We start from the raw sequence: 13879 nt of genomic DNA, 5'->3' as shown, positions 1-13879 counted from the left end.
GAATTGGCAGACTTCACATCCTTGACAACTTAAGTTTCCTCACGAACCTCACGTTCACCGTTTAAGCAAGGGTTAATTAATTTTTAATATGCTGATAACTTTGAAAATTCAGAGGATTCGAACCTCCCGATTGAGTTGCCGCGTGTCTAACGATTAAGCTATCGCTGCTGCAATCCGGAACGTGTGGCGAGAAAATTGAATACGTTCATTACAAAACCTAATTAACACTGCAGCCTTATATAACAGTGAGCATGTGTGTCAATGGAACATTTTGAACTCGTACGAGATGTCTTAAACAAAAATCCGTACAGAAATTTTGTAACGATCTCATAACAGCATACCGCTATGATACGTACAATTATTAAGAATTTTATTTTAATGAAAATTAAGAAGTAATTATCCATTATTTAACTATTTATTCGGAAATGTAAAGAAATGTTTGAATAATTCATGCAGTATAAAATTGCCCATAATTACCTATTGTTAAATTAATTATATATTTCTTTTAATTATTCGAATTACGGATTCCTTAAATCGTGTTCGGTTCCAACGAGACAGACATTAAATGTCTTGTAATAATAAAATAATATAATTAAATGTCTTAAATGTGGTGTTCATGTAATCATGATGGAAAATGGAAAAATCGTACATATTAAGAAAAATCTGGAGCAATAATATTGTCTACATAAAAGTTTAAAATCTTTATTGAAATAACTAATTTATAGTTGTTGGCAATTTTAATTACCTATCAGGTTACGTCGGCGTCGAATTTTGGAAGCCTTCCGTCTGGAGTAGGCGAGTTGAATCATTCTTTTCGGATTAAGATTAAGCACACTTATGAACCGGGAACCGGGAACCGGAACGGGAACGTATGGATTATGACGTCATTTAGGATTAGCATCGTAGTAGGATTTCGGAGAGTCCTACAGCTGTAACGATTTTCGTGATGAAAATGCCAAATACAATACTTCTACCAACCGCAACAGTTTTAAATACCTACATTTTGAGTTCCATCTATAAAATGCTTTATTATATGCTCGGAGAATAATTTCTGCTCTTGTTTGCAACCACATTTTCTTTTTGAGTGACTTTGATTATAACCGCAATTTATGTTCATATGGAACTTGTGATAGTCTGTGGAACTGTAAGTAAAACGAAGTCACATGGTGTTGAAATTATATTCTCGTGATTCATTTTGGGTCGTTCAAGACGTGTTGATGTCATTGACACAATGAATAAACAGCAGCCTTAATTTAAATATGTATCTTCAAATGCAAATTTTCTTGCAAAAAATAATTGCGAATAAATAAGAGAATTTGAAGGTGCCCGAACACTTTGTGGTGTAACTTATAACGACAGTGTTAAGTGCTGTGTTCCGCTTTGAAGAGTGTAGTAAGAAAGTCATACACATCCGAGGGGTTCCAAGTTAGTCCTTAGGAGTAACGACGCATCTTAAGCAACTTATCTGGGATTCAATACCGATGACCCGATGGGCAGCAGCTGTCAGTTATCTTCAGGTGGACTGCATGCTCGTTTGCTACTCCAATATTGCATATAGAAAAAAAATAGATATGGTGGCATGCTTGTGTGAATTTCGCGTAATATTGTCGTATCGTGAGTCACAGGTGTCCATGCAGGCGTGCCTGACCGCCTAGTCACGCTGGTATGGTTCGATGCCCATGCTCTATTAACCAGAAGTAGGGATGGCAATACGTTCAGAAAATGTTCGATTTTAATCGATCCTAACCGTCTGAAGAATCGGACCGAAAATATCGAAGATCAAATTCTATTTCTCCTCTTTCTCTAGGAACATATCGACGAAAAAGGACGCAAATATTTCCTTAAAACTATTTTTTGGTCCAAAAATCGCGTACCGCCATCTCTTCAATTTTAATCTTTGCCATCACTAATCAGAAGCAATCGTATGCCACATATATGAACCAGTCCCAAATTATGTGTATCCGAAAAAAACTCCTACCTCTTTTAACAAGAACTAGATAAATCCTGTCGCTCTTCGCTGTGGCTTAGTTGGATATTATTTTAGGGAAGCAATTAAAAGCTCCCATGGCAACTCCTGGATAAAAAGTTAGTACAACTTTTAGAAATTTAGTACATCGTTTACTTTTCGAGCTCCGCGAACACATTGAAAACATGCGGAAGCTGAATTTTTAGTTGTAAAGATTTATGTTTGTCCAGAAAAGTAGCAAACGCTGCTAAGACCTGTTCTTTGGTTATTCTTGGAGTTGCTGATGATTTAAATACCATTTAGGCTCGAAACATTGATGTACCGTCTTTGATGTTAAACTCTTGTCGTGATCCGAGGGACTACTTTAACTCTACCTACTTACGAATAGGCAACATTTTATTTTTTATTTTGGTAAAAACTCTATTTACTAAACAGGACCGAAGTTATGCTTCAAGATTGAAATAAGAAATCCATCGAACTATAACGAACTAATATAAAAACTATCGAACTAAAAACTAAAAGATGTACTAAAAACCCATTAAAGTCAAAAGGTATAAAAAGGTTTTAATTGAGTGCCGGCTCATGGATGTCTAAAGTCAGCTAAATAAATTAATTCCCTGCTAGCGCTCTTCATTCGCGCGCGCATTCGTGTCAAAATTATACGTGAAGTTGTGAACGTTGGATTTTCGACCGCGTTGAATCTCGTTAAGAGGAAGCATATTTCCTAAAAACCGTGTCATGTTCGTTTAAATTCATATTAACTACTACCTATTTTACCAACCACGAGCTTTCGTACATTCTTATATATAAAATTCTCGTGTCACGACGTTAGTTACCGTACTCCTCTGAAACGGCTTTACCGATTTTCACCAAATTTTATATGCATATTCAGCAGGTCTGAGAATCGGCTACTATCTATTTGTCATATCCCTAAGTGTTATCACTTAGGGGTATGTTTACCCTTAACTTTTTTTTATTTATATGGCAACACAACGTTTGCCGGGTCAGCTAGTAATGATATAATTTTATATCTTTCACATAACCCATATTTCCAGCTGATTTTCGTTACTGAGGGAATTTCTTAAAGAAGGAAGCATTTAGGCATTCCCTAAACTGTATATTTTTTGCCTGACTGGCATTCGGCATTCCCTAAGCTGTATATTTTAACATATGAGGTGTCGTTGGATTCGTCTGAATTGTGCGTGTAACACAGGCTATTTTTTGAAGCATTCGCGTTTTTTCTTTCAAAGGACTCATGTTAAAGACTTTCAAGGTTTTTTGTTCTTTAAAGCAGCGCACGTCATTTTTATTACTTCACTTTAGTTAGACTTATATCAAAGGAGATCAATCAGAAGGTAGGGCAGAACGGGAAGACATCATATCAAAAAGTGGCACATGTCCCCCTTTTGTACCAGGCAACCTTACACCTAAGACACTAAACCTACATTTTTATAAGACTGCATCCGCGTCATTGCGCCCACTGACCCGGCATGGTCAAGCCATGGCACTTGTACTGCAACCAGATCCACCGAGGCACCAAGCGGAACAGTCAGCCCGCTCCACGGGTATCGGGTTCCTGTTATGACTAGTAGCTAGGCGCTAGTCTAGTCGCCTGTTATGTCATATATCAACGTGATTTAGTTTATACTATGGTTTGAGAGACACAGGTCTGAGAGACAAAGTATGATTCATACATAGAAAAAATCCCTTAAAATAAGTCAACATTATAAATATGAAAATCTTTACTCGGTGATGTCAAGGCTGCCCATAGTAGTTAGACGGTAGTATATTGCACATAGCTACATGTTTTATAGTAGATTGCCTGTAATTATAATATTTAATGGATTTCATTAATGATTTAATACGCCCGATCTTTACGTGAAAAATATATTAGCAGATACTTAATGATAATACTGAAATAACATTCTTCTACTAAGTAGTTTGTTTTAAATTTAGCACTCATAAAAAGATGTAGGCATAAAATAAAAGTACTGGGCAAAAAGTAGAAAAGAAAACAATGGACTTCAGACTTCTTAGACGTTATCAAGTTTGTCTAACGAAGGCTGTTGTCAAGTACTCGGTAAGCTCGGAGAATTTTCGAGGTTCGGGTAAAGTAAGCCAACAATCTCAGTTTGCTTCATATGAAAGCATTTATGAGATAAGCGTATAGGTATTTTAGACACAATAATTTTCATCGCTTTGCTGGTATTTTAAACGCTTTTTAAAATCTTATACTTTTACACATATTTTCATGTGAATGTGGGGTATGGTAAAGTGAAGTACATAATTATTTCAGTATATTTCTATGAATAAATCTGAATATGCTGTAATGTTGGATTAATAAAATTACATTTTAATGTAACTTTAAATTGTAATTACTTATTATAAAACTACCTATCCGTAGACAATACTACCTCACTCATAAATTTAATTAGTATTAGTGAAGAAATAGTTGATACTAAATTAATAATAATGGAATTAGATTGGAAGTGAATTGATGATTTGATAATGAAATGAAACAGCACTGATAGAATAAGACTTTCTATAAGCTATCGTTACTAAGAAATTTTCCTCCACTCTTAGGTACATATTTGACACATTTTCGATGTCATTTATAGATGGAGATGCAGGACGTTTGATATGCAGTTTAATATGCGTTTAACGCAACTACCAGAAGATTTTAGATTATAATAATTATTAACGTACTTTATCCGGACATAACTTTCTATTCCACACAGCTTCAGCATTCAATTTAGACAATAGTAGCGGAATATCTTTGTGAAGCCTTGCCACATTTCTCAGGGTCAATTTATTACCATAATAGCAAGTTGCCGTGTTCTCTGTACTAAACACTAACTACATACAATTAACGAGGTATCACCATTAATCATAATTTAACTTCTACTGTTTTAATAAGCTCGTTATGTTCCCTTATTAATGAATGCGCGATGCTTGAGAAAACAGATGTTGTCAGAAATGTTTTATGAATCAATAGTATAACAGAATCGAATGGGTGGGTCCTGTGATTGAGATGGCAATAGCAGTAAATTCGGCCTTTCATTCGGAGGGTCCGAGGTTCAAATACCAGACACCACTGTTTATTTTTTCAAAATTATGTGCGTATTGAAAATGAATTATCACTTCAACGGTGAAGGAAATCATCGTGAAAAGCCTGGACGTCTCAGAATTCAATAGAAAAAAGTTGTCAAAGTTATGTAAAATCAGTACTATAGAAAAAAAAAATCACAGAGGGTGTGTGACGAAGTAGAGCCAGCGCGGTGGACTATGACTCTCTCTCACTCTGAGAGGAGACCTGCGTCCAGCAGTGGCACAGTAATGGGTTATCGACGAACGGTACAAATAACGAAGCAGAAAACGTTCTAAGTAGACGTAATACGCAAATAATTCGTACCGGCAAATCGTAAATGCCACCTGGTTGTACGGATCCGGTGATTCTTCGCTGGCACGCAACCTGCCTCCGTAGCGAGACGAATTGCCAATAAGCATCGCGATTCAATCGATGTACGATACGGAGTATGGACTAAATCTCCTGAAATCACGGTCTGATGGATTTATCTAGTAACACGTTTATCCATTTTATGTCTACTTCGAAATCTAATTTAATGTCGTGTCGTGTTGTGTCTACAGTATTAAGATTAAGATTATAAAATAAGAATTGATTTATATATTTCAAATTTTCTAATTACATATTTTTATATATGTATATGTTTTTTGAAATATTCTCATGTTTATGCTATATCCGCATTTGTGAGCTCTTCTTTTAAAATTTGATCACTGCGAGGCGATCATTGGTTCCGTTATCCAATCTCAATTTATGAAGTTTTTATAACAGTTCAAAATAACCAATCGTAACTACTCATTAAATGTAATTTAAATAAATTACGCTACTAACTACATTGTCTAGAAATACCGTAATCTTGTCGATAAATAATCATATTGGAAACATTATGGAATATTATCATTGTTTGGGTTGAGATCTACTTAAGTCTTTCGCTTTTATGTTACTATTTATCAAGGCTTTAAAATGCTTGAAACTGCTTCACGAGTAAGGTTTAAAAAAACGGTCGCTATTCCAATTAAATATTCTATCTCAAGCTAATAACTGTAACCTTACAACACATTTATGTCACACGGTCAACTACTTAATTCTCTAAATTAACCCTGTTTATAAGAAATTCGCTTAATCGGCCTCATCTAGCCGTACAAGTGTTAAACACATGTCGCAGCTGTCACTTCAGAATTGCCAACGTCTTCCCTTCCTTTGAGAAACGAACTAATTCAAGACCTCGTCCACTTGTGTGTAAGCTAGCTTGAACCCCACATATTTTTATTCGCCTTAGCAACTCGGCTGCAAACTGATTATCACTGTGGGGCTAACTATTATAACCTTGCAAAATAAAGTATGTCGTTTACTTGTGTGCGATTATTAGTGAACGGACGTGTATGGGCAGTAGTTGGTTTAGCTGCACATGGTGTGTCACGCCGCACCCCTCCCGATCGCGCCGGTTTCGTTCAACCGTTCAACAGTTTCATCCGCGCCCGTCTCCAATATTAACGTGTCTGCGTTTGCCGCTTCTCAAACTAAGTCCCAGTTAATTTTGAACGTTGAGAATCATAAAGTGATAAGTGAATTTACTGAAGTGCCCCTCGTGAATTCGGCTTTATTTCGACAACTGCTGTCGACTGTTCAAGGTATTTGAACTCAACGTCATTTTTTGTGTTGATTTATTTAATAACAGTCAAGTGGATGTCATGTTTTTTAAACAGTTAACCGAAATAAGCATAATATAAACAAACTTGTATACATTATATACATTTGATTTATTTGTAAAACTTCCTGAGAGTTTCTAGTATGTTTGAAAAGTTGAACCATTTCTTTATTGCATTCAGATAAAAAATTAAATCTATTTAGGTTTCATAGATTTTCTTATATAAGATGTGTAGATATGAAAAATATTTAGATTAGGTACAATATAATTAATGCTATCGAGGGACAAATGATAATGCGTTATCTTGAAATTGTTTCTTATATGCGACATGCTTCGATTTTCGCTGGCATTACCTGATTGATTGTGATAACGACAGGTGTTTTATCTGCTCCTTGGGAATTTCTGTATGGATGTTTACACCATACTGGATACACTCAAAACGCCGTTCTTCTTCGACTTCCGTGAGTTATCTTTCAAAATAACTATATTTACTTAACATTTTTTGTGTTTATCATTACTGTATCAATAAATATTCGTTCCAAATAATCGTTTTCAGCGTCATGGAAATTAACTCATAGCACAAAACGAAAATTAAGTTTTTCTTTTTGGATCTCTGAAACCTTTTAAAGTTTTTTTATTCGTCCGTTGTTTATTGTTATAGACGGGCCTGTTTACGTTCGACGCTTGACTTCCTGAATTTATTTTCGTTATTAATATCTTTGTACCGTCATGCGAGACAATTTCTCCTGGAAATACATTACTTATTTCGCCGTTTGGAGCAGTAATTGCTTTAATTTGTTGACATTTAGCTGCCGTTCGTGGATTATTATCTTTATTTGTAGTGAAATCTTTCCAAACCAACCATATAAGGTGTAAAAAAGTATAATTGGTACTTATGAGTTACTTATCATAAGTAAGTACTTAATCTATTACAAGATATCCGCAAATTAAAGCCTTGTTGCGTTCACTAAACAAACAAATGAATTTTAAGAACTTGATACTCTATACGCTTTTATTACACGCCCATATTTTTTATCCTTTGTGACGTTTCAAATCTTCGTTCGGGCTTGCTTAGGCTGATTTTGTAAAAATAAAGTTGTGCTCAACTTGCAAAGCACGTGTGTGTTTTCGAAAAATCAATGGCAATTTTAACATTCCCGTCTCGCAAACCGTAGACGAAATAATACGAGGGTGGCGTTTGTGGGGGAGACGGTGTTTGCTCGAATAATAAAACTGTTGATAGTTGTCAGTTCGATACACAAATGTTGCCCTTTACAAGGATTGATTTTGTGTTACTTTATCCAATTATTACAATTTTTGTCTGAAATAGGGAAAGAACAATATACAAAGAGGGTATTGTGACAACGTAAGGGGCATATGCGAATTGCGATTATTTGAAACATTTCTTTCATAATGGATATCTTTCTGTTTTATTTAATATTGCAATGTATTCTAGGAGATTTTTTGTTGAATAATATATCTTTTCTATTATTTTCCTCATCAAAAAATGCATCACTCATAACTTCAGTGTATCATTATTTTGAAGGTGTTTTGATTAGGAATCATTAGCAGGGAAACTCCGTAATATACCTTTCAATAAATAACAATTACATTACCTATATTTTTGATTGCTGAGCTCAATTACTTGATATGATTACCGGATCTGGATAATTTCCCTTCATTCTAGTGTTTTCTTACTTAATAACATATAATTTAGTTTAGATATCAGTCAAATGTAATCAAGAAAGCTATAAGGAACAAAATCGTCAAGCATCGTACTCCAAACTTCATAGCTCGTAACTTTATTGCTAGCTTAGGTCTCGACGACGCGATTGTTATCTTCCGACAAGGTGGAAACAAAAAATAACAGCTTACATTTTCTAAAAGATCCATCTCTGCATTATGACAAAAATAAAATATTTTAAAAGTTTTTTTTCTATTTTCGCTTGTCTTGCGCTTGCATACTTATTCTGTGAACTGTTTCTGTAAGATTGTCCCGGTAAGGCTTTCGTCGGACGTTTTTACGAAAATTCGTATTGATTTTTGGGTGAATCTGCCGCCGTTTCGCATGCTCCCGTGGGCCCGACTTCACCCAATGAAATAAACGAACCGTGTTACAAAGTTGTTAGTGTGACATGTTGAAATTTTGCAGCATGATATACAATTCGAAAGGCGGAGCAATTTTTTTATGTCTATGAGGAAACTGGGATTCATTTCGTACATTTTTCCTATTTTGGATGAAAAACAGAATCAAAAACCTAGAACTATGCAAGCGTCTTCTTTCTGAATATGCAAAGTAGTCTGTCACTTTTATAATGATCGAATTGAAAAATAATATGGAATGAATTTCGTGACAGTAAGGACTCTTATTTGACATCCCCTTTAACATGAAAGGGTTAGAAATTTAAGTGCTAACTCATGCAGTGAAAATAACTTTAGGGTTTTAAGAGAGCTCATATTAAACCTGGATAGGTGGTTTTGATGTTTTAATTTAAAAGGGGTAATTCTAATATCTTTTAAGGTTTTTTAGTTATTTATAAGGTGGTCGAACCGTCTGTAACTGTACTTCAATGGCATCACCGCTATTTCTGCCTAATAACAGCAATGTTCAGCGCTGCTGTGTTTTGGTTTGAAGGGTGTGGTATAGGAGACATACATTTCTGAGGTATTCCAGCTTAGTCCCCAGGGGTAGTCGCGCATCTGTAGCCGACATTAGGTAAGAATCTAATCTTACGATTAGAGATGGGCAAAACACCCGGTTTAAACCCAGTACTGGGTTTAAACCCGATAAATACCCGTTTATACCCTCCCACAGGGTATTTATTCGGGTATTTAAAAATGATTTCATAAAATCTGTAGACAGTTTTTAAAATAGTTCAAATATTTATTGAATAGATGTACTAGAAGTTTCTACGGTATTTTCAACGTTTTTACATTTTTTAATGTTATTTTTGAGGTTTTACCTACTTTTTTACCCGACTGCCACGGAACGGTTATGTTTTTTGCGCATATTTTGTATGTTTGTAAATCTTTTTAATACATTCGGATCTGGTTAGATAAATTTCGACAGTTAAGGTGTCGTTATATTTGTCTAAAATACCTAAGTGTGATTTTTTAATAGATAGGAGTTTGAAAAAAAACTGAAAGGAGTTACGAGGTAAATTGTGATAAAAACTAAAACTGCATCATTAGATTTTTTCGAAAATCGGGGAATCGAACGAGTTCATTTAAAAAAAATCACACCCTGTATCAAAAAAAAAATCACACAAGGGTCAAATTCTAGAAAGTAGTAATATATGACAAACTAAAGGAAAATTGATATTTTGCAAAACTAATGCAGTTTAGTTTTTCACAATATCGGCCTCGTAACTCTCTTCAGCTTTTTTAGCTGATCCTTATAGTTTAGGATTTAGTCTTGAAGGCTCACTTCAAAATTGCACCCTATAATAAATATTTTGTATACTGTAGTCAGAGGACGACATATATTTTTTCATAGCAACCATAGAAGTAAATGTCTTGTGAAAATTTGAACTGTCTACGTATTACGGTTCAATAGATAAAGCGAAATATGCTGAAAAATGTTTCTTTATTATTAGTATTTATTGTTATAGGGGCCACAGGATATTATATTCTAGAATAACAACGGGACGTGGACATCGTTTGAGATTTGCATCAAAGGCATACGCTAATTGACTTCTTACTTAAGTCTGCATCTATAATGGCGTGATAAAATGGCATTTTTGGCGCTGTAAATGTTTTTTTACAGTCCATATTTAGTACAGTACCATCATCGAAGTAATAATTGCGCTTAAAAAAGGATAGATATGCGTGAAAATAGTAAATACCCGAATAAAAACCCATTTTCGGGTTTAAACCCTATTTCTTCCCAACGACCGGGTAAAAACCCGGTTTATTCCCGATGGGTTTAAACCCTCTGCCCATCTCTACTTACGATCAGACGAACGTGCAGCCCACGTTCGTCCGCTACTCCTATATTACAATAAAAGTTAAGCTTTGTGCCTTTGTAATTAGCGTAGGAGCGGTCTACAAAATAAATGTTAATTCGTAATGTCATTTTGTCGGCGTGCCAAATAATCTCGCGGGGTTCGAAGGCGCGGGCGGCTGGCAGGGGCGCGACCGAGGGCGGACCGGGAGCGTGGCTAGGGTTGCTGTACAACCGGGTCATTCCCGATTTGCCCTAGTTTAATACATCTACAAAACACGGTTTATTAAGTCCCAGTTTATTTTTTTTTGTCTTTGATTAATGAGTTGGTCTTTGCTGTGCTATACTTTATATTCAATAAAATTTGTATACAATCTATAAATGGAAATGAAGTATAGGTACCTACTTACATGTTACACTGATAAATTAGGAGTTTCTTAGTACAAATGTTTTTTATACTTTAATATCCTGTGACTTTGTACTTTTAGTTCTGGTTTTATGATATAGCATTATATAATAATCAACCCTAAGAAAGTAGGACATTTGCAATCCCCAAACACAGTGTAATGAATTCCAAAAACATTATGAAAATGGACAAAGGAATGGAATTTATTGCTGTGCTTTTGGAAAAATCCATCGCTTTATCTTATGCTAATCTACTTTTTCCTTGTGGTAATTTCTAGACATATATTACGAATATTATGAATTGTTATCGTATTTAATGTGTTGTCTAATCCTTGTCGCATTTCTTTCATCGGCTGATATGAAATGAGGGAATGATACAAAATTCCACTTTTAAATAACGTTTAAAAAACGTGGGAAAATAAAATTATCTATAGGCAACTCCACACGGTTCCGCTTCGTTAGTATTTTCCCTTTCGCAGGTTTTAACCGACGTCCCTAAAGACAAGGTAATTTGTCGAATTTTTATTTCCATTTGTACGTGTGATCCTAAAATTTAAAGTCCCTGTGCGATACACACATCTATTTGCCGGTAATAAACCGTTTTAATCGATTCTATGGTATTCTGTCTAGCTCACAATTTACAAGAATAAAATCAATATATTACAAAACAAACTGCACTTGTTAAGTTACAATATATAACTTGAACTTTATTTATCGGTGTAGATAACATTCGACATATTTTGACAATTTGCTCTTTAATTTCACCTTTATCTCTGTAACCTTTCATTGCCTCGTGTTTAACCTTTGCGTAGACCCGATATTCGATTTCAATATTTACTGAACCAAAAATTCAATCAGGCAAGCGTGATATGAACTAGATTCGATTTTTTGCTTCACCCTTAATGTTGATAGAAAATGTTATTCTATGTCGAACTGTATTACAAAATTAAATGTAAATCTCTTATCTAATCGTTCGTTCTTAATAATCGATCTATCCAATGTTTTGCCTCCCAAAGATCGAAGTTTGATAATTTTTTCATACCATTGAAAATGTCATAATTCCGTCTTTTGTGGATAATTAGATAGATTTATCTAACTTAAGTTATTTTAGTGCATTACAAAAAGTTATATTTTTGCGTGTTACCTTTACAGAAAAGGTACGTACAGACTATTTTATATACATTAAACTGACTTCCTAATTACGGCTACTTTAGACGAACGCATTGTTGAATTACAGAAATAAGTGGTGTGAAAATAACGTCTCATGTAGAACCCTGTGAAGTATCTATACTCTATTGTGTACAGAACAAAATATTCAGAAAGATACCATTATTTACCGAGAAAATAGGTCATTTACGAGTTAATTGTGCTTACTAAATGAAAAGAGTATTTATTCTATTCTACGGTTTATCTTTTCAACTCGATCTCGGCCATTAGCGCTCGTTAAATTGTTAATAAATTTATTGTACAATAGCGGGTTTTAAGTTATAACTAAATAAAGCAACTTGACATTAGTGGGTTTAAGTTAATATGGTAAATTGTTTTACGTCAACTGTTTATAAAGGCTCTAAATGTTATAATTATGGTATCCCTATTTTCGTTTTTACAAACTGTTTCCACAAAAACAAATGTTTGTATCCCGCAGATGAATTTATAAACAATAGTTTTTTGGGATGTTTGGGATAAATTGTTTACTAATTCGGTAATACCTAAAATTTAATATGCACTGTATTAGTAAATTCTAAAAAAATCTATGTATGCACATGTAAGCCTTGCGATTTTATTATTAAGTCGATTTAATGATGGCAATGTGTATAAAATTCAAGACGCATACTTTGCTAATTTCATAGCTAAAACACATAAATGAAAGAGTTAGGTATTCGAAGTATAAGAGCCATAAATAGGTGCATTTTTGCAATTTTCCCGTTATAGTACCATCGCTTCAGTACTGACCATCCTGTCAATCCCTCACGTCCGGTCGCTCCCATCTGTTCTAACTACAAATAAACAAAATTATTGGATATGATAACAATAGGGAATACGAGTAGTAACAAATTTGATGAGTTAAGATGATTATTATAACGTTTTTAGTACATAGATAAATATAGATATCTCATCGCCTTGTAATTGATGGAAGCCATTTAATGGCTGTCATAGTGTAATTTACGCGGAACAATGCCGACATGTGCAGTTAAGTGGTGCAAAAAGACAAAATCGAAGAAAAAGTACGGTTCAAAAAGTAATGTCGTTTCATTCGTAAATGCTCTAAAAACTACATTTTTTAAACACGATAATAGATGACAACGACAAATTCAATTGTCAAATTTGGTTACATTTTCTTGTTAGAATTGAGTAATCTTTACTAATCTATGTTTTAGTAAGAAGGCATAATTAACAATATTTCAATATAATTTGATTAACATTCTTATACATTAGAACTTAAATTTTGATATACCTATGTTGCTTCCGATTTTAACTCATTAAAATTTCAACTGCTTTATAAAATACATTATTATTCATTATATCACCACCATATTATCCCTCGTACGCTGTTTTTTCGCGGATGTCCTTATTCATTATCAGGATAAAAATTTGTAAATAAAGGTGGGAATTCCATATAAATCGGTAGTTTCCAAGAATAGCCTTACAGACGAACAAAGACAAATATGCAAAAAAGACAAACATGCTTGCATAAATTTATAGGCAGTAGTATTTTGAAATTACATATGGAAGACAGACTCTTCTAAAGCGTTTCAGCTTAGCCCTCAGTGGTAACGGTGCATGTAGCCGATCTCGGGTAGGAATGTAATCTTATCTGATTACAGATGGGCGCCA

The 13879-nt window shown here is 34.4% G+C and overlaps 1 protein-coding gene across 1 annotated transcript in view; it reads left to right on the top strand.

Annotated features, from left to right (window-relative positions):
- Positions 1-6371: 6371 nt before the first annotated feature.
- corn (microtubule-binding protein cornetto) overlaps positions 6372-13879 on the top strand; it is a 28870-nt gene continuing 21362 nt past the window's right edge. Inside the window, exon 1 of the mRNA XM_073087771.1 lies at positions 6372-6679. Within this exon, the coding sequence (XP_072943872.1) occupies positions 6457-6679 (223 nt within the window). The 5' untranslated portion in view covers positions 6372-6456. The remainder of the gene's footprint in view (positions 6680-13879) is intronic.

Source organism: Epargyreus clarus, unplaced genomic scaffold (assembly GCF_041222505.1).
Source record: "Epargyreus clarus isolate Ecla_fem2 unplaced genomic scaffold, WU_Ecla_fem_2.2 ptg000026l, whole genome shotgun sequence".
Lineage (NCBI taxonomy): Eukaryota > Metazoa > Arthropoda > Insecta > Lepidoptera > Hesperiidae > Epargyreus > Epargyreus clarus.
This window is presented reverse-complemented; position numbering and strand designations above follow the sequence as displayed.